This window comes from Leptonychotes weddellii, chromosome 16 (assembly GCF_054177405.1).
Source record: "Leptonychotes weddellii isolate Sample4059 chromosome 16, ASM5417740v2, whole genome shotgun sequence".
Lineage (NCBI taxonomy): Eukaryota > Metazoa > Chordata > Mammalia > Carnivora > Phocidae > Leptonychotes > Leptonychotes weddellii.
The window spans coordinates 37,485,560-37,502,680 of NC_138384.1; the positions used below are offsets into that span (position 1 = coordinate 37,485,560).

Here is a 17,121-nt window from a genome sequence, read left to right on the forward strand (position 1 = left end):
CAGGGGAGAGGCGGCAGCCACCCAGGGCGGGCCGGGTTAAAAAAAAAAGTCGCGGCGGCGGCGGCCGCTGCTCAGGGAAGGAGGCCCGAGGGCCGCGTGCAGCGGGCGGGGGCCGGCCGCGCTGCGTCCCGGAGCCGAGAGCCGCCGGGAGCCGGCGGGCGGGCGGGCGGAGGCGGCGGCGGCGGCTGCAGGAGCAGCAGCGGCGGCGGCGGCGGCGGCGGCGGCATCTCCTCCTCACATGACCCCACTGTTTGTCCCCGTGATCAGCGCGAGCGGCTCCCGTGTCTCCTCCGTCCCCTCCTGCCGCGCGGCGTGAGCGCCGGGCTCGGGGCCCCCCCGGCCGCCCGCCCCCTCCCCTCCCTCCCCTCCCCTCCCCTCCCCCCCCCGGGCCCCGCGCCCCCCCCGCCCCCACCCCCCCCATGGACATGCTGGACCCGGGTCTGGATCCCGCTGCCTCGGCCACCGCTGCTGCCGCCGCCAGGTAAGAGTGCCCGACCGGCCCGTGCCCCCGCGCGCCCTGGCCCCGGCCCTTCGGCCTGGCGGCCGGGCCGCCATGATCCCGAGCGGCCGCTGGGCCCGGCTCAAAATGGAGGCTGCGAGGGAGGGGGAACCCGCGCTAATACCCTCGGCCCCGGGTCCTAGCGGTGCCCCAGCTCCAGACTGGGCCGGGCGGGACGGGGGCCGTGCACCTGGGCAAAGGGGCGGGGGCGCGGGAGGCCCTGACCCCCCTCTTCCCGTCCTCCCCGCAGTCACGACAAGGGACCCGAGGCAGAGGAGGGCGTCGAGCTGCAGGAAGGTGAGTGCTCGCGGGGCTCACCGGGGCCGCGGCCTGCGCCCGGGGAGGGGACTGGGGGCGCCTTGGCCGCGTGACCACTGACCATTCCCCCCCCCCCCCGCCTCCGACCGCAGGCGGGGACGGCCCTGGGGCGGAGGAGCAGACGGCGGTGGCCATCGCCAGCGTCCAGCAGGCGGCGTTTGGCGACCACAACATCCAGTACCAGTTTCGCACAGAGAATAATGGAGGACAGGTGAAGCTGCGGGCCGGGAGCCCGCGGGCAAGTGGAGGGTTGAGCCGAGGGTCGAGCGGGCGGGCTGGGAGGGGCTCAGACCTGGCCCCGGCCGGGACCCCAGAGCCGATCTCGCTGCTCTGCCGCCCCCTGCAGGTGACGTACCGCGTAGTCCAGGTGACTGATGGTCAGCTGGATGGCCAGGGCGACACGGCTGGCGCCGTCAGCGTTGTGTCTACGGCTGCCTTCGCGGGGGGGCAGCAGGCTGTGACCCAGGTGGGTGTGGACGGGGCAGCCCAGCGTCCTGGCCCCACTGCTGCCTCTGTGCCCCCAGGTCCCGCAGCGCCCTTCCCGCTGGTAGGTGCCCACCACCCCTGGGGGGATGGAGAGGGGACACTGACGCTGTTCTTGGGAATCCCCACGGGGTGGGGCAAGTGGGAAACCGATGCTGCCTTCAGACCATCAGGCGGTGTGGGTCAGATCCCTGTTCTGCGTGGTAAAACTTGGGTCAAGAGCTTTTCTTTCTTTCTGTAAAATGGGGATGATGATAACAGGAAAGTCTCTTAGAGGTGAAAGTGGATCAGCTCATCAGGTGATTGCTGGGCATCTGCTGAGTTCCCTGGCTAGGAGACAGGGCAGAGTGGCACACAGAGAGGGGTTTCCCGTCCTCCAGAGGATGCGGTGAACATTCTACACGGCAAGAAGGGGATGGGTTGGCAAAGATGGCTAAGGGTGGCCTCTGTGTCCTCCTACTCCCCAGGCCGTAATCCAAAATCCCTTCAGCAATGGCGGCAGCCCGGCAGCTGAGGCTGTCAGTGGGGAGGCACGGTTTGCCTATTTCCCAGCATCCAGTGTGGGAGATACCACGGCTGTGTCCGTACAGACCACAGACCAGAGCTTGCAGGCCGGAGGTAAAGGGAGGAAGGGGCCAGGGCGGAAGGCAGGGGAGGCAGCAGGCCTAGCAGGGAGGGAAGCCCCCCCAACCGGTTCTGATTGTCCCCCTTCCCCCCCAGTTTTTGCACTAACCCCCGCTTTTGCTGCAGGCCAGTTCTATGTCATGATGACACCACAAGATGTGCTTCAGACAGGAACGCAGAGGACGATTGCACCCCGGACACACCCCTACTCCCCGTATGTGTGGGAGACCCGGTCCCAGGAGCAGGGGACCTGGGGAGGGGCTGGTGTGAGGGGGCCAAAGGAAGGGAAGTTTTTCTCGAATGGGAGCCAGACAGTTGAGCACAGCAAGCAGTCAGCGTATTTTTTTGGTCTGTTTCTGCTTTTTAAGTATAAGCAAGGGCATTAGTATTTTTTTTTTTTTTTTTTTGCATGGGAGTTTATTTTACAGAGATAATTTCCAAATCTGACTCCTTAATAGGTGTTTAGACAAATGGGATCTGAGAGAACACGTGCCCATCTTTTTCTTCTTCTAGGAAAATTGACGGAACCAGAACACCACGGGATGAAAGAAGGAGGGCCCAGCACAATGAAGGTAAGGTCTGGCTGGAGTTTCTGGGCCCCATGGGCACCGCCAGGCCTGGTGCTTGGTGTCACGGCTCACTGGCTCACCGTGAGTGCACAAGAGGTGTTTGGTGAACGCTGGAAAAGTAAAAACAGGTAGAAGTCCGTTGTCAGGAACAGAAAGGCAGGAGGTGTGACGTGGAAGGTGTTTTGTCACGCTGACTAGTGATCTTGAGTTCATGGTCAACGTCTGAAATGGCAAATTTCACGTTCACATGTGGATATCCTGCTTCTCTTGAAGAATCGGTTTGATTTGGTTTCCTTAGGACTACTTTCCATGTGGCAGCTGTTGCACTCTTGTCCTTCATTTCCCCCACCCACCTGACTTCTAGAAGCAGCTCTGGTCTGCTGGAGAACACATCTGAGATTGAAACTCCCCGAAGCTGTGCCCCTGGCTGGCCAAGGCCGAGCATCGTGCCCTTCCGTTAAACAACAGATCCCACCCTAAGGTCATCTTGGCCCTTAATGCTGTCCCTTAGTCCTCCACCGCATTCCCCCCTCCACCCCCCCACCCCCTGGTCATGGTAGCATGCAAGTCCAGGGGGGCGTTTACACCTAGGTCATCTTCTCTCAGCACGTGTTTCCTGAAGGCGGATTCTAGGCTGAGCAGCGTGCACCCTGGGCCGGGTCTGGAGCCTGGTCTGCGGTGTCAAGGAGGCGAAGTTTAGGCTGGTGTCTTCCCCAGAGAGCTGGCCTTTGGGAGAGCCTGTCAGGCGGAGGGGAGCTCAAGCTGGAGGGAAGGCAGAGTGGGCCGAGGTTGCTTCGGGCAGTGCTGATGGGGTCGAAGCAGAGGTTCCATGCGGCGTGCTTGGGGGTGGGGGACCAGCGAGGACTAAGGAAGGCGTTGAATGTCAGGGTGAGGCCCTGAGAGTCCTGAAGGTGTTCGGCTGGGTTTGGGCCTTTGCAGCTGTGACCCGAGCAGCTCACTGAGCTCAGCCTTTAGTACATCCGTACCCTACATCTGCCTGGCTTTTAGGCCCTTGGGTCCAGGGGCTGACAGAACGGATGAGGTCTTGGCTCTCGCAGTGTTCCTTCTGGTGGGAGAGACAGATTACACGAAGCTGCGGTGTGATGTGAGGAGGAGAGAAAGCTGCGCGAGAAGCTAGGGAGTAATGGCGGTGGTGTGCTCCATAGGCCTCTCTGAGCCTGGAGCAGAGGCCTGAACGGGCGGCCAAGTCCCCGAAGCAGAGTCCCAGGCAGGGGGCTGAGCAAGTGCAAACACCCAGGCCAGAGCCAGGACAGACCTCGGTGTGTCTGAAGAAGAGCAGAATTCAGAGGAGGAAAGAGGAAGTTGGTGGCGTTGTGGGAGGGCTGGCCAGGGCACGCGGGGCCTTGTAAGAACAGCATCCTTGCTCCGGGGTTTTTATTCTAATCGGAGGGGAAGCCAGGGGTCTCTACGGAGGAGATGGGACACCAGAGGCTGGGAACATCGCAGGTGACTGCAGATGTCGGCCTGAGACAGGACAGGGCATGAAGCAGGGGAGCGCTTGGGGGAGAAGATTGCAAGGCTGGAGAATCAGGGTTTCCTGATGGCGTCAGGTTGGTTTGAAGGGAAGGGGAAAGGCCGAGCTTGGTTTGGGGGTGTGGTGTGATTGAGGGGCCTCCAGTAGGCTACCCCAGGCAGTCCCGGCCGTGCTGCTTACTGGCTCTGTGACATCAGGCTGCTTCTCAGTCTCTGCATCTGTGTAGTCGTGTGTGAAATGGCGTTAGCTCGACTACCCCGGTGCCCCCAGCCCTGCAGTGCACCATCTGGTAAGGCTGCAGCCGGTGACTCGGGGATACCATCGAGCCACCCTCCAGCCTGCTCTGCACTCTCCGCCTCTCACCTGCCGAGTCTTGAATCTTGCTCATCCTGCAGAGAGCAGTCAGCAGTCTTTCTCATAACCTTGTCCTTACGCTCCAGCTGCATCTTGCTCTCCGTCTCCCAACCTGCACAGTCTTTGACCCACCCTCTGCCCATCCTCCCTGTACCCTTGCCAGTCTGACTCCTTTCTCTACCAAAGGAGGTCCGTCTGAGGTCACCCATGACGACCTCATTGCCAAATTCACTGGCTTCCTTTCCTGTCTGTGCTCCGAGCATCTGACCCAGCCTGGTCCCCTTTCGGGAATGTTCCTTTCTGCTCTACACACTCTGGTTTTCCTGCACTCTGCTTTTCCTTCCCAGCCTGCTCCTCAGAGCAGAGCTTCCCAGTAGCTCCGGGAAGCTTGTTAACAGTCACGATCTCTGGGGCCGTCCTCTCAAGGTTCAGAATGAGTAGGTCAGCGGGAGGCCCAGGAGCCTGTATTTCAACAAGTTACCCAGGTGATTCTTCCCATTGGGCAAGGCTGGAAACTGCTTTGACTGTTGGTGTTCCTTAAAGTCTGGCCTGTCTTCCATTGGCCTCAGGAGAGTTGAAGCCTTCAGCTCAGGGATATTCAGTATCCCCCAAACCCTATGCCCAATTGTAGGTATTCATCATTGCTCCAGAAAAGAGTATGTGATTTGGACAAGGTGAGAACCGCTCCTCAGTGTCCTCCCAGGGCTCCCCCCTCGTCCCGGACCCTGGCTACCTACAAAGCTGTTTCTATTCCGTTCTTCTCTCTTGAACTCCATAGCCGTAGTTTGAACTGTCCATTCAAAATCTTCATTTCTGGATGTCCTTGAGACACCTCATACTCACCTTGTCCAAAACAAGCTCCCCGCCACCCCCCCCCAAAGGTTCCCATGCAACATTTCTTTTCCCACAGGGCAAAAAGCATCCCTCTTAGAATTACCCAAGCCAGAACCGAAAGCCAGGGCCACCCTCGACTCTGCCGCTTCTCCTTCCCTCATGTCTGCGAACCCTGAGATTCTGTGCTGAATTAGACCCCATATCAGCTTCTCTTTCTCCTTTTTCCCTCTTTTCCACCTTTTCTTGGGACTGCGGGAGCCCATCTCCAGGCCCCACAGGGAATTGGAGCCTGTGGGGCCAGTCCATTGCAGCCGGGTCAGAATTTGGGCCCACTGTTGCTGGGAACCTCTTAGGAGTCAGAAATCCAGAAATCTGATTTTTAAATGCCAGCTGAGATTGCTTTTTCTATTTCATTAGTTTCAACTCTTAATGTTGCTAATTCATTCCATTTACTTATTTTGGGTTTAATTAGTTTGGGGTTTTTTTCCTGGCCTTTCAAGATGATTTAAACCTTCCTTTTTTCCCAGCACAAGCCTTTCTAGATGTAAATTTCACTCCAGTGCTGCTTCAGCTGCGTCCCATTTGGATATATTGGTTTTCGTTATCATTCAGTTTAAAATACTTTCCAATTTCCCTAATGATACCTTCTTTGACCCATGGGTTATTTAGAAGTGCATTGCTTAATTTTCAAACATTTGTGTTTTTTGGATTTTTTTTTGTTACTCATTTTTAATTTAGTTCTGTTCTGATCAGAAACTTACTGTTACTATATAATGTCAGTTCTCTGAGATTTGTTGAGACTTGTTTTATGGCCCTGAATATGGTCTGTCTTGTGGAAGGTTCCATGTGCGCTTAGAATGCGTGTCTCTGCTGTGGTGTGGAGAGTTCCCTCGGGGTCGGCTAGCTCAAGTTGGTTGACACTCTTGAGGTTTTCTATCCTGACTTTTTTGTCTACGTGTTCTATCAGCTACTGAGAGAGGAACGTTAACGTCTCCAAGCATGTCTGTGAGTTTGTCCGTTTCTCCCTTCAGTCCTGGCAGATTTTGCTTCTGGATGGTTTTCAGTGTCGTATGGGTGTAAGCGAAGCTCTACTGTGGAGTAGACGTGGCCTTGGTCTTGACCGGGCGTCCTCCCTTTCAAACGTGCCAGGATGGTCTTCCCGAGCCACAGGTCTGACCACCTCACCACCTGCTTGGTGAAAGGGCCTGGGCCCATCAACAAGGCATTTGAGACCTTCACAACCTAGCCTTTCCCTTCCCCACTTGCCTCCCCAGAGTATTTCCATGTCCCCATTTTAGCATTTTCCACACCTGTCTGCCTGATGCCCCTCCCCTCAGAAAGCAGCCCAAATGTTCCCTCCCCAAGTCTTTCTCTGAAGGCCCACCACACCCAGCACCATGTAGAAATCATTGGCTCACCCTGGCATTGCCCAGGCACTTGGTACAACCTTCGGTCATAGCACCTCTCTGGTGTCCGTGTCCCCCATTCACACACATTGCACAGAGGTGCCGTGCACACCAGCAGGACAGAGGTTGAGTCCTCCACAGACTCTGGGCTTGCAGGTGCCCCCCTGCACACAGTAGGGCAGGCACTAAGGTTTTCTGGTTTGGGGGTTCTTTTAATTTTATTTATTTGAGAGCAAGAGCGTGAGTGAGCAGGGGAAGGGCAGAGGGAGAGAATCTCAGGCAGACTCCCTGCTGCATACAGAGCTCGACCTGGGGCTCAATCCCATGACCCTGAGATTGTGACCCGAGCTGAAACCAAGAGTCGGATGCTCAACCGGCTGAGCCACCCAGGTGCCCTGGGCAGGCAATAATTTTTAAGTAAACGCAAACTGGAAAAGATGTGCCCGGCGCCCCCATCCTTGCCATCTGGTGGTTGGAAGGGAGGAGTCTGCAGGAGATCTGGCTGCAGCCCGGTGCCGGGGGCTTGAGAAGGCCAGACTGCATGAGGGGAGAGCAGGAAGCGGAGAAGCCGTCTGCTGTTGAGTTTCTCTGCTGAAACCTTGGGAATAGAGCGCAGTGCTGGAGGGCAGGGTGGCCGATGCCGCCAGGCCTGGGCTAGACTCTTGGTTCCACTGCAGTTTTTAGCCACAGAGTTTCCAGGTGGTAGGACGTGGCCATCCTCAGTGGGGAGGTGCAGCCCTCCCCGGCAGTAATGAGACCCGGGTGCTGTGCCCTCACCCCAGGGCGGCGGGTGGGTAAGTGCAGTCCTGGAGAGCAAGGGAGGAGGAGAGTCCCTGAAGGAGGGTGTCATAACCCGGGCCAGAGCAGGGGGCACCTGGACGTGGGGAAGGACGGTTGGCAGTGAGCAGACGGAGCCAAGTGCCAGGAGCCAGCAGTGGGTTTGACGATTGGTGGCCAGGCGTGTTGTTGGTGAGAGCAACACGGTCAGCGGGAGGCACCAACCTCGGAGGCCATGAGGAGTGAGGGGTGTGATTCTGGCCCACCCTCCGTTTTCACTCTCACCCAGACCCCTTCTGACAACCCCCATCAACACTGCCCAGCCCAGAGGAAGTACTCCTTTGCCCCACTTTCCAAATCCCACCTATAGGCTTCATCTCCTCCACAAATGCTGCCTACATCTGCCCATGAGCTGTCCTGGCAGGAGGGATGAGGGTGTGTGTCGGTTGGGGAAGGTGACTGGGCTTTCTTGTGTGTGTCCACACCGATCCCTAGTACTGTGCTTGGAAGGTAAGGAAGATTCTGGCATAGCTTTGCTTCCATAGGCCCTGAACCCTGGTCTTAGGCTTCAATGCAGGCAGACCCCAAGTGGCTGTCATTAGGCCATGACATGAGCCCGATGAGAAGCCACAGGGATGGGGTAGCCGCCGCTCAGGTCAGCGGACAGAGTTTGGGTGAGATTGCTGAGTGTTACGGGAGTAAATCACGAATCTGGATTTCTCAAGCGAAGTCTTCCATTGGTCTGCCAGCCCTGGCCTTCAAGGTAGGGTTCACGTTGCCCTTGGGTGACTGCCCCCGTGGTTGGTGGGGCCAGGCCCCTGAGAGCCACAAGCATCAGCCGTGGCAGCTTGGGACTCGCTGCCTGGGCTCTGGAGAAGGATTTTAACCAGGGGGGAGACATGGTCAGACTGTGATTTTAAAGTTGAACTAAAAAATTTGTGGAGCCCAAAGCCCCGGGGGAGGCCTGAGGACTGTGGAAAATCAAAGGCAGCAGCTGTGGAGAACCAGACAGGGGCGCCGGGGTCCTGTGGAAAGGGGCTCTGGCCCATTCTTGCCTCCCAAGAACACAAGCCACAACTCCCCATTTTTCAGAAGATGCCAATTATTACGTTTTTCAGAAGATGCCAATTATGCCAATTATTAAAAGTGAATTACTTTTTAAAAAAATACGCCAGGCAGGTAAACAAAATGAACCCACCGTCCCCACTGTTGATTCTGCCCGAAAGGTGTGTGCGTGCGGCCCGTGAGAAGCGGCGTGAAGCGGGGCGTGGCAGCCAGGTGCCCACATGTGGGCGCTGCCCCCGTGGGCGGCCCCGGTCCGCGGCGGGTGGGAGCGCCGCGCGGGAAGCTCTGGGAAGCTCTGTGCGCACGGCGGGCCACACGGCTCTTACTCTTGCAGTGGAGAGGAGGCGGAGGGACAAGATCAACAACTGGATCGTCCAACTTTCAAAAATCATTCCAGATTGTAATGCAGACAACAGCAAGACGGGAGCGGTAAGTGCCATGCCCCCCGCCGCCCCCGGCCACCCCTTCGAGAAAGTCTGCCTGGCCTGGTCCCTGGGCGCCGTCCTGGGCGAGCCAGCGGGCGGCGCTCACCAGCGCTCTTGCCCACCCCCCAGAGTAAAGGAGGGATCCTGTCAAAGGCCTGCGACTACATCCGGGAGCTGCGCCAGACCAACCAGCGCATGCAGGAGACCTTCAAGGAGGCCGAGCGGCTGCAGATGGACAACGAGCTGCTGAGGCAGCAGGTGAGGGGCGGGGCGGGGCGGGGCCGGGGGGAGCCGGCGCAGGTGTGGGCAGCCAGCCCCTGGCTCCTCGCCCCCTGCCCGGTCCCCCTGTCGTGTCCTGTGTGCCAGATCGAGGAGCTGAAGAACGAGAACGCCGTGCTTCGCGCCCAGCTGCAGCAGCACAACCTGGAGATGGTGGGCGAGAGTGCGCGGCAGTGACGCCCACCCCACTGCGGCCTCAGCTGCCCCTTCCCCAGCCCTTAGCACAGAGAGGGACAGACGCCCCTCCCCCAGCTGCGTTTTTTTATAGTAGATTTTTAACAAAACGGGGAGAAATAATACATTTCTGTGGATAAGCGCCCGCCGCTCTCCTCAACTTGGGAAGCGATATCCTCCCCCCCTTCTGTCTTGTCTCCCTTCTCCCGGCCCCCACTAAGCCCCAGCACTTCTAGTGGTCTCGCCTGGAGGCAAGAGGGAGGAGGACAGAGGCCCTGCCATATCCCGCTGCCTCCTTGGTCTCTAGAGGTACTGAGACAGGGTGCTTTCGGGAAGGAGGGGAGCCTTTAGGGGGGCCATCCCCGGGGCCTGGACCTAAGCAGGGAGGCCATGTCCCACCCCACCTCTTGTTTCTGGATCCCTGCTCCCCTTCGAGTGTGTGTGTGTGTTTTAATTTTCTTTATGGAAAAGTGGACGAAAAAAATAGAGAGAGAGGTATTTAACTGCAATAAACTGGCCCCATGTGGCCCCGCCTTGTCTGTCTGTGTCTCTGTCCATCTCGGGGATGGGGAGGGGGCCCGGGGACCGTGGGGAGCTCCACGAGGGCAGTGCCTCGGCTGCGGTGAGTGTGGCAGCGTGCCAGTCCCTGCCATCCTTCCTGTACCTCCCGGACCCCAGTCTGTTGGTCGGTCGGATGGGTGGAGAGGTTAAGGACTGAATATCCCCTTTGAGGCTCCAGGTGTGCATGTGTGGTGTGAGGGCGTGGGGAGCTGGGGTCAAGGACGTGTCCCATGTTTTCGGAGGAGAGGCTGGGGTCTTTCATCTGTTACTAAAAACAGCACTGGCTCCTGACCCTGCCCTTAAGGGTTGAAGCCCTCCCCTCTGCACCAGCCAATGGTGGAGCCTGGCCTTGAGCCCCCCCACCCCCAGGAAGGGCAGATGGCCAGGAAGCCGGGCTTGGCCCGTCAGCCTGTCGCCTCACCCCGTGGCCCTGGCGCCTGCACTGTGACCCCTGCCCCGGCTGGTGACGAAACCTGGCCTGAGCTGCGATGCAGTGCTGCCTGGCGGTGCTGGGAGCCGCCGCCGTGTCTCCCCGGGGCTGAGCGTGCGGCCCGCGGCCCCATGCAACTCCCGGGACCGGGGCCTGCCCGCCAGCTCACCTGGCCGAGCTCCCCACCCGGACCCATCCCAAATGCTCCCAACTGGGCTGCCCTCTGACGGCCCCGTCTCCCTTTCCCCCTCAGCGTGAGGCCGTCTTAGAGTGAAGGTGTGTGCAGCAGGGAGCGGCCTGCACTTCCCAGACCCCACAGCCCCCATTTTTGTGGTTTCGAGTGGGCCTTGGCAGCAGCTCAGGGCCAGGAAGAGTGTTCATTCCTTGGCAGCATCGTCCACAGGCCCTTAGGCTGCAGCTGACCCTGCCTGGGTAGTCCGCGAGAGTCAGGGAGGAAACCCGGCCAAAGGCCCGTCTGTGGAATCAGGGTTTGTGGTTCCCGGGACCATGTGCACCCAAAGATGGCTCAGAGTAGGTGGGAGTGGGGTTGCCACGGTCAGGCCACCTGCTTCGTCTCTCCATCCAGTGGCCTGCTGGAGAACCGGCCCTCAAGAAAAAAGGCCCAGGTTTGTAGAGTCAGCCGATGTCTGTGGTTTAAATGCTCCCACCACTGCCGGATTCCAGGTGCCAGTGTGGGCCCAGTCCAGCGTGCTCCCCTGTGGCCTCCTGTGCTTGTGGGGAGACGGGAAAGCCCAGTGGTGCGAACACACGCCCCAGAGTCAGGCTGCTCAGGCTGGAGCCCTAGCTCTTGCCTCTGGCTGAGCTTGGGCACTGCCCCCATCTCTCCCTGCAGTTCCTCCTATAGAATGAAGAAATCAAGTCTTGGGGTGGGCACAGTGCTAAGAGGGAGCAGGGCCTGGGCAGCCAGGCCCCGGGGATTGGGGGCGAAGAAGGCAGCCGCGGCCCCTGAATACAGAGCAGAGCCCAGCATGGGGCCGGCAGGAGCCGCTCGGACAGGTGGCACAGAAGAGGCAGGCCTCCGGGGTTAGCAATGACCAACACTGTGGGCTTCAATGGGCAAAAACTCCAGAGACCTTTTCTGATACTCAGAAAACCACACGCACGCTGGGGGCTTGTGCCGACATAAACCCGTGCGTCTGGCTGCCCCAGCGTTTCCTGCCTGGATCTGCGCCCTGTGCGAAGGGAGCCTGAAGCGGGAGGAATGATGCTGGGCACCCCTGGGGGGGGCCCCTTAAGCAACGGCCAGCCTCCCTGGGGATGAGGACATCGGGAAAGGGTGGGGAATAGGAGGTCACCTCGCTCCTACTCATCGACCTGTTCAACTTCTGGGGCAAAAGGGGGAATTTTTTTCCCGAGGTCAACAGGGTGATGCCATGTCAGGGAAAGTGTTCCCAGGTGGCTGGCTAGAGGCGCGTGTCTGTGGCCCCGACTGCCCCACCCCCTGGACACACCTCTGCTAAGGGTGACATAACACTGTTCCCTGTCTCTCTGTTCCCGCTTATCTCCGGTCTTGTCGGCGCCACCACCTTCTTGGAAATGAGTTAGGACAAAGGGGAGGGGGCTTAGCACCCCCGCCTCCTCCAGAAGGACCCATAAAAGCAACTGAAACGGGGCCCCAGACACCACAGCCAGTCCTGAACCCAACGGGACAGCAGGACAGCCAGACAGACGGCACGATGGCAATGAGCACGCGGATCCAGGCTGCGGGCCTCCTGTCCCTCCTCCTGGCCGGTCTGGCCAGTGGCTGGGTTCTTCCGCCCCAGGTGAGAGCCCACAGGGCCTGGGTCCGGCTCGGCGGCCGAGACCACCGGAGAGCCAGGCCCTGGGAGGGGAGTGCTGAGGGCAGCCGCAGACCCCTTAGCACGGGACAGAGCTCAGGGCAGGGAAGGGGGGGTACAGAGCCGGGGGCCTGAGTATCAGGGACTGGAGGCCCCGAACGAATTGCACCGTGAGTGGCGTGTCTGCTCCGTGTTCAGTCCTAGTCTGGACAGTGGGGAGCACACAGGGAACAAGGTAGATGAGAGGAGTTCTGCTCTCACGGGCCTTACATCCCAGTCAGGGAATTAGTCTGGGAACCATTAAAACAGAAATAAGATCATTGTGTTTTAGTAAATGCTCTTCATGAATAACGGAAAATGATGATGATACCCGAGTGACCATGAGGGGTGGGGGGAGGACTTCAGATGGGATCAAGAGTTTGGTGAGAAAATGAAATCTGACCTAGGACTGGGAGGATAAGAGAAGGGGACAGCAAACAAATGCCCGGGAGAGGGCAAGTGTGGCGAACGTCCCCAAGGATCAGGAGGTGTAGTGAGTGAAGGGGACGGTACTTGGAGAGGAGATTGAGGGGCGGCCGTGCCAAGTCTTGCGGACAACTGTGGAAATACTGATTTTCCTCCACGTGCAAGGGGAGCCCCACAGGCTTTTAATCGGACTGCTAAGGCATGGGGAACAGAATGGATGGGGCAAGATGCAGGGAGACATGTTCCAGGCGGGGGTGGCAGCAGGCCGGGGAGGGCGATGTCCCCAAGAAGAGTAGCTGTGGGGAGAGAAGGAGACAGATCTGGGATGTCTATGGGAAGAGCTGCGTGAGCGGAGGGGAGAAAAGTCCGGACCGCCAGGCGGCTCCCAGGACACCCACGGAGCCCCAGGACACCGACCCTTGGGGAGGAGCCGGTGTGTGGGGGCAAGTCTGAGAGCTCCCCTGGGCCCTGACCTTCCTCACCACCCCTTCTGCTCCCGCAGACAGGACAGCTCGCAGCCCTGCAAGCCCAGGACGCAGCTGGAGCCGAGGCTGGCTTGATGGTGAGAGCACTGACGACTCCCTCCTGAGCCTCCCCCAGCCCTTGCCTGGGCCCGAGCTCCGCTCACTCTCCCTTCTTCCCCACAGCCCACGCTCCCGAGGCTGAGGAGGCGAGACACCCACTTCCCCATCTGCCTGTTCTGCTGTGGCTGCTGTAATAAACCAATGTGTGGGCTATGCTGCAGGACCTAGAGCCTCCCAGCCTGGCCCCCCGCCCCCGCCGGTCCTCCCCGCCCCGCCGGTCCTCCCTGCCCCTTGTATTTATTCCTGCCTTGCCCTCCAACCCGCCGTGACCGGACGTGGAATAAAATGTTTCTGTCTGTTGTTTTCCATACTAGAGTGTCTGTTGCCCTTTCTTCCTGCCCGACGCCCATGCCAGAGGCTTGTTCTGGCCCCTGTCTGGTTACGGGTATGCAGGGTTGGTGGGTACCGGGGTTGGCACAGAGGTTTGGTGAAGGAAAATCTGTTTCCTGCTCTTCCCTTCCTCCTTCCCTGCTTCAGAAGACCTAGAACCTATGTTGCAACAGCAGGGGCTAGAAGTGAAACCGAGTTTCCTCTCCTTGAAGCCTTCTTAATAGAACGGTAACTAATGCAGAGTCCTCACAAGGGTTCTCAAAGCAAGGTCCGGGGAACCCCTGATAGGGCTCCATCAGGCTCACTCGCCTCCCATCGGGGGCGCATGGGCTCACGGGCTCTGTGACGCCGGGTCAACCTCATCGCTCCGACGGGAACGGGTTGTGTGTGCTGGTGTGCCTTGGGCTTTCAAAATGTCCCGGTCTCAGTTTCTAAGACGTGGAGCAGCTAGAGATGGAACCCACGTAAACAAGTTTTCTGGGGAGTCCTCGATGATTTTGCAGAGTAGAAAGTAGAAAGTAGAAAGATTTTGCCACCAGAAAGTCTGAGAACCACCGGCCTTGCAGGCAGGCACAGTGACCGAGTGAGGGGCGGTGGCTGGGTTTCAGAGAGCACCATAAGGGGTATCCTCTGAGTAAGGACACACTGCCCGTGAGACACGCGGGAGGAGACCGCTCACCTCCACAAGGAGTTAAGTTCCCTCCCATTCTTCTTGAAACCGTGTCCCTCTCAATGTATCCCATTTCCCCACTTTTTTTTAAATAAAGATTTTTATTTATTTATTTGACAGAGAGAGCGAGAGAGGGAACACAAGCAGGGGGAGTGGGCAGAGGGAGAAGCAGGCTTCCCATTGAGCAGGGAGCCCGACACGGGGCTCGATCCCAGCAGCCTGGGATCATGACCTGAGCCAAAGGCAGACGCTTAACGACTGAGCCCCCTAGGCGCCCCCCATTTCCCCACTTTTGACAGAAACAGAGAAGATGCACCATCTTCTTAGCCCATAAGAAAACGTCAGCACTAGCATGGTGATAAATGGCCTTGGCTATTTGGCCTCAATGTTGCATATGGATGGGAGGCCTGGGTTAGATCGTTAGGGGGACCGGGAGATGGCTTGTCATGCCCAAAGGCAGGCCAAACATGGCTAGAGCTTCTTTTCAAGAGAAGGCGGCCATGCTTATTTTGATGTGAGATTTCCTGGTTTTTAAGATATTGGCAACTGATTACAGGGATTTTGTTTTTTAAATCAACACTCTGGTAGCCAAAGTGAATTCAGCTGGGAGCCAGATCAGTCCCGTACACCACCACCTTCTACCTTCTGTCTTGGAAGCCATGAGAGGCTCATCCTCTGGGAGAGGTTTCCCTGAATGGAGGCTGAAGGATGGGGAGGGGAAGACAGGTGGACAGCTTGGGCTCCCATGAGCTGTGGGACCTTGCCGTCATCCTCTCTCTGCTCAGCAACCCCACAGAGTATAGCTGCTTATGAGTTATGAGCTGAACTGTGTGTCCCCCCACCCTCCCAAATTTAAATGTTGAGGTCTTAACTCCCAGAACCTCAGGTTGTGACCTGATTTGGAAATAGGGTCTTCATAGAGATAGTCAAGTTAAAATGAGGTCAGTAGGTTGGACCCTAATCCAAGAGGGCTGGTGTCCTTATAAAAAGTGGGGATTTGGACACAGAAGCCTGTATGCAGGGAGAAGGCCATGTGAACATGAAGACCGTCATCTAGAAGCCAAGAAGAGAAGCCTAGAACAGATCCTTCCCCCCCCCCGGCGCTCAAAAGGACCAACCCTGCCAACCCCTTGACGTCAGACTGTGGCCTCCAGCACCGTGAGACAATAAATTCTGTTTTTTAAGCCACCCAGTCTGTGATGCTCTATCAGAGCAGCCCCATCACACCTGCCTGGTTTCGAAGGCTTGGCTGGATCCGAGTGGTGGCTCCCCGTTTGGACAGGCACAGGCCCTGCAGTGCCCTATCCTCCTGTGGCCTGGGGACCCGGGATTGCAGATTTCAGCGATGGTTGCCAGTGCCCTCTGTGGACACACTGGCCTGTGCGTCCTGCCCCCCAGGACAGCCTTCAGTTCACACCTAGAGAGGGGGTGGACCCCCAAACTGCGCAGGCACATGACCCCAAGGGGGTTGGCGTTGAGGTTGAAGGCTGTGACGCAGGAGTACCCCAGGATCTCAGCATCGTCCTCCAAAGCCCAGGCACCAGGGCCCTCTCTTCTCTAGGACCCAGGCGCTCAAGCCCCACCCCGCTCTCAATGGGCTTTTGTCCCTGTCTGGGAAAGGCACGGGCAGAGTCTGACATCATGAAGCCTGAGGTGGGGGTGGGACTCCCCCTCCCCCTCCATCAGCCTTCTCTGACTCCACACGCCTGGGTCTGAGGGATTTCCCTGCCCCTCACCCTCCCCACCCCGGCTGGGTTCTCCCTTGGGAGAAAGGACCTCCCCACCCCCACTCCCCGAAAACTGCTCCGGCCTAAAGGAGGATAGAAGATGCTCCAGTGTGACTGAGCAGCTCATGGTCAAACCATTACTACACTTGGTCACAGTACCATCAGCTCCCTCCACCGCCCCCCCCCACACAAGCACCATGCAAAGGTCATGATCAATGGGCGGGGTTGGGCTGGGAGGAGGGTCACTGTGGAGTGTGGAATCTGCACACAGTGGGTCCTCACCTAGCTCAAAGAGTAAGCATGGCGCTAGATAAGCCCCACTGTGCACCAGGCACTGTTCTAGGGGACAGAGGGCGAAGCGGACAGACAGTCAGAAACCCTGCCCTCTGGGAGCTCCCGTGCTGGTGGGGAAGGAGGCCCCCCCGGAGTGCAGTCGGCAAACGCGCTGAGGGCCATGGAAGGACGGGGCAGCATTTGAATGGAGGGGCTTGGCGTGGTGAGAGGGGCAGGGCAGGCTTCCAGAGGAAGTGGCATCCAGGCTGGAAGCCTACAGGATGTGCAGGCTGTGGCCCATGGCACTGGGTAACCAGTGCTGCGGGATGGGGTGGGGAGGCCTGTCCAGGAGGAAGGAACGAGTGCAAAGGTGTCCGGTCAGAAGGTGCCGCTGCGTATTTGAGGAACAATGTGTGCACCAACTCTGTGGTTATGAAGCTTAACTCTGTGCCAGGAGCCATTCTACAAACAGGATAGATTAGAAATCAGCGGGCGAAGCCCTTATCTTCCTGGAGATCATGTTCTTATGAGAGGAGACAATCAATGCATAAGGTCATTTTTGACAGCAAGACGAGTCTGGAAAATAGACCAGGATGTGGGCACCAAACGTGACCCAGGGAAGTGATTCAAGAGAGGGTGGAGGTGACGCTGAAGCCAAGAGTGGGCAGGTCCCGTCTCCTGCTCACCCCCTCTGTGGCCTCTTGGGACCGAGGTTATACCTGTCCTGGCCACCAAATTTCCCTAGACAATGAGAACAACACTTTCTGTTTCTTAGCCTGAGACTTCCAGAGACATTAGAAGACCCTCCCAGGGACCCAGAACCAGGGTGCACAGTGATGGAGGAGGGGAGAGCAAGTGAGGCTGCCTCCCCCTATCCCCTCCAGGAAGGAGCTAGTAGAACCCAGGCGTCAGGCTGCCCAGTTCCAACAGTGGTGACAAGGGCCCCTTTGTGCCCCCCTCCCTCGGGGGCAGGGAGGAGC

General features: G+C 58.5%; 2 protein-coding genes across 3 annotated transcripts; both read left to right on the forward strand.

Annotated features, from left to right (window-relative positions):
- The first annotated feature begins 321 nt into the window (after positions 1-321).
- On the forward strand, positions 322-9,841 carry USF2 (upstream transcription factor 2, c-fos interacting). 2 transcript variants are annotated; one of them, XM_081806730.1, is made up of 10 exons: positions 322-481; positions 750-796; positions 910-1,028; positions 1,164-1,283; positions 1,768-1,918; positions 2,051-2,138; positions 2,438-2,496; positions 8,759-8,853; positions 8,979-9,107; positions 9,216-9,841. In XM_081806730.1, exons 1-10 carry the CDS (start codon positions 420-422, stop codon positions 9,303-9,305), a joined length of 960 nt encoding a protein of 319 aa, XP_081662856.1. In that variant the 5' UTR covers positions 322-419; the 3' UTR covers positions 9,306-9,841. The 2 variants fall into 2 exon arrangements, with proteins under 2 accessions (XP_081662856.1, XP_081662855.1); XM_081806729.1 differs by having other exon boundaries at positions 324-481; positions 1,164-1,364.
- A 2,084-nt stretch (positions 9,842-11,925) lies between these two features.
- HAMP (hepcidin antimicrobial peptide) lies at positions 11,926-13,451 on the forward strand. The gene is made up of 3 exons (XM_006730744.3): positions 11,926-12,077; positions 13,060-13,119; positions 13,205-13,451. Exons 1-3 carry the CDS (start codon positions 11,991-11,993, stop codon positions 13,307-13,309), a joined length of 252 nt encoding a protein of 83 aa, XP_006730807.1. The 5' UTR covers positions 11,926-11,990; the 3' UTR covers positions 13,310-13,451.
- The last annotated feature ends 3,670 nt before the right edge of the window (positions 13,452-17,121 follow it).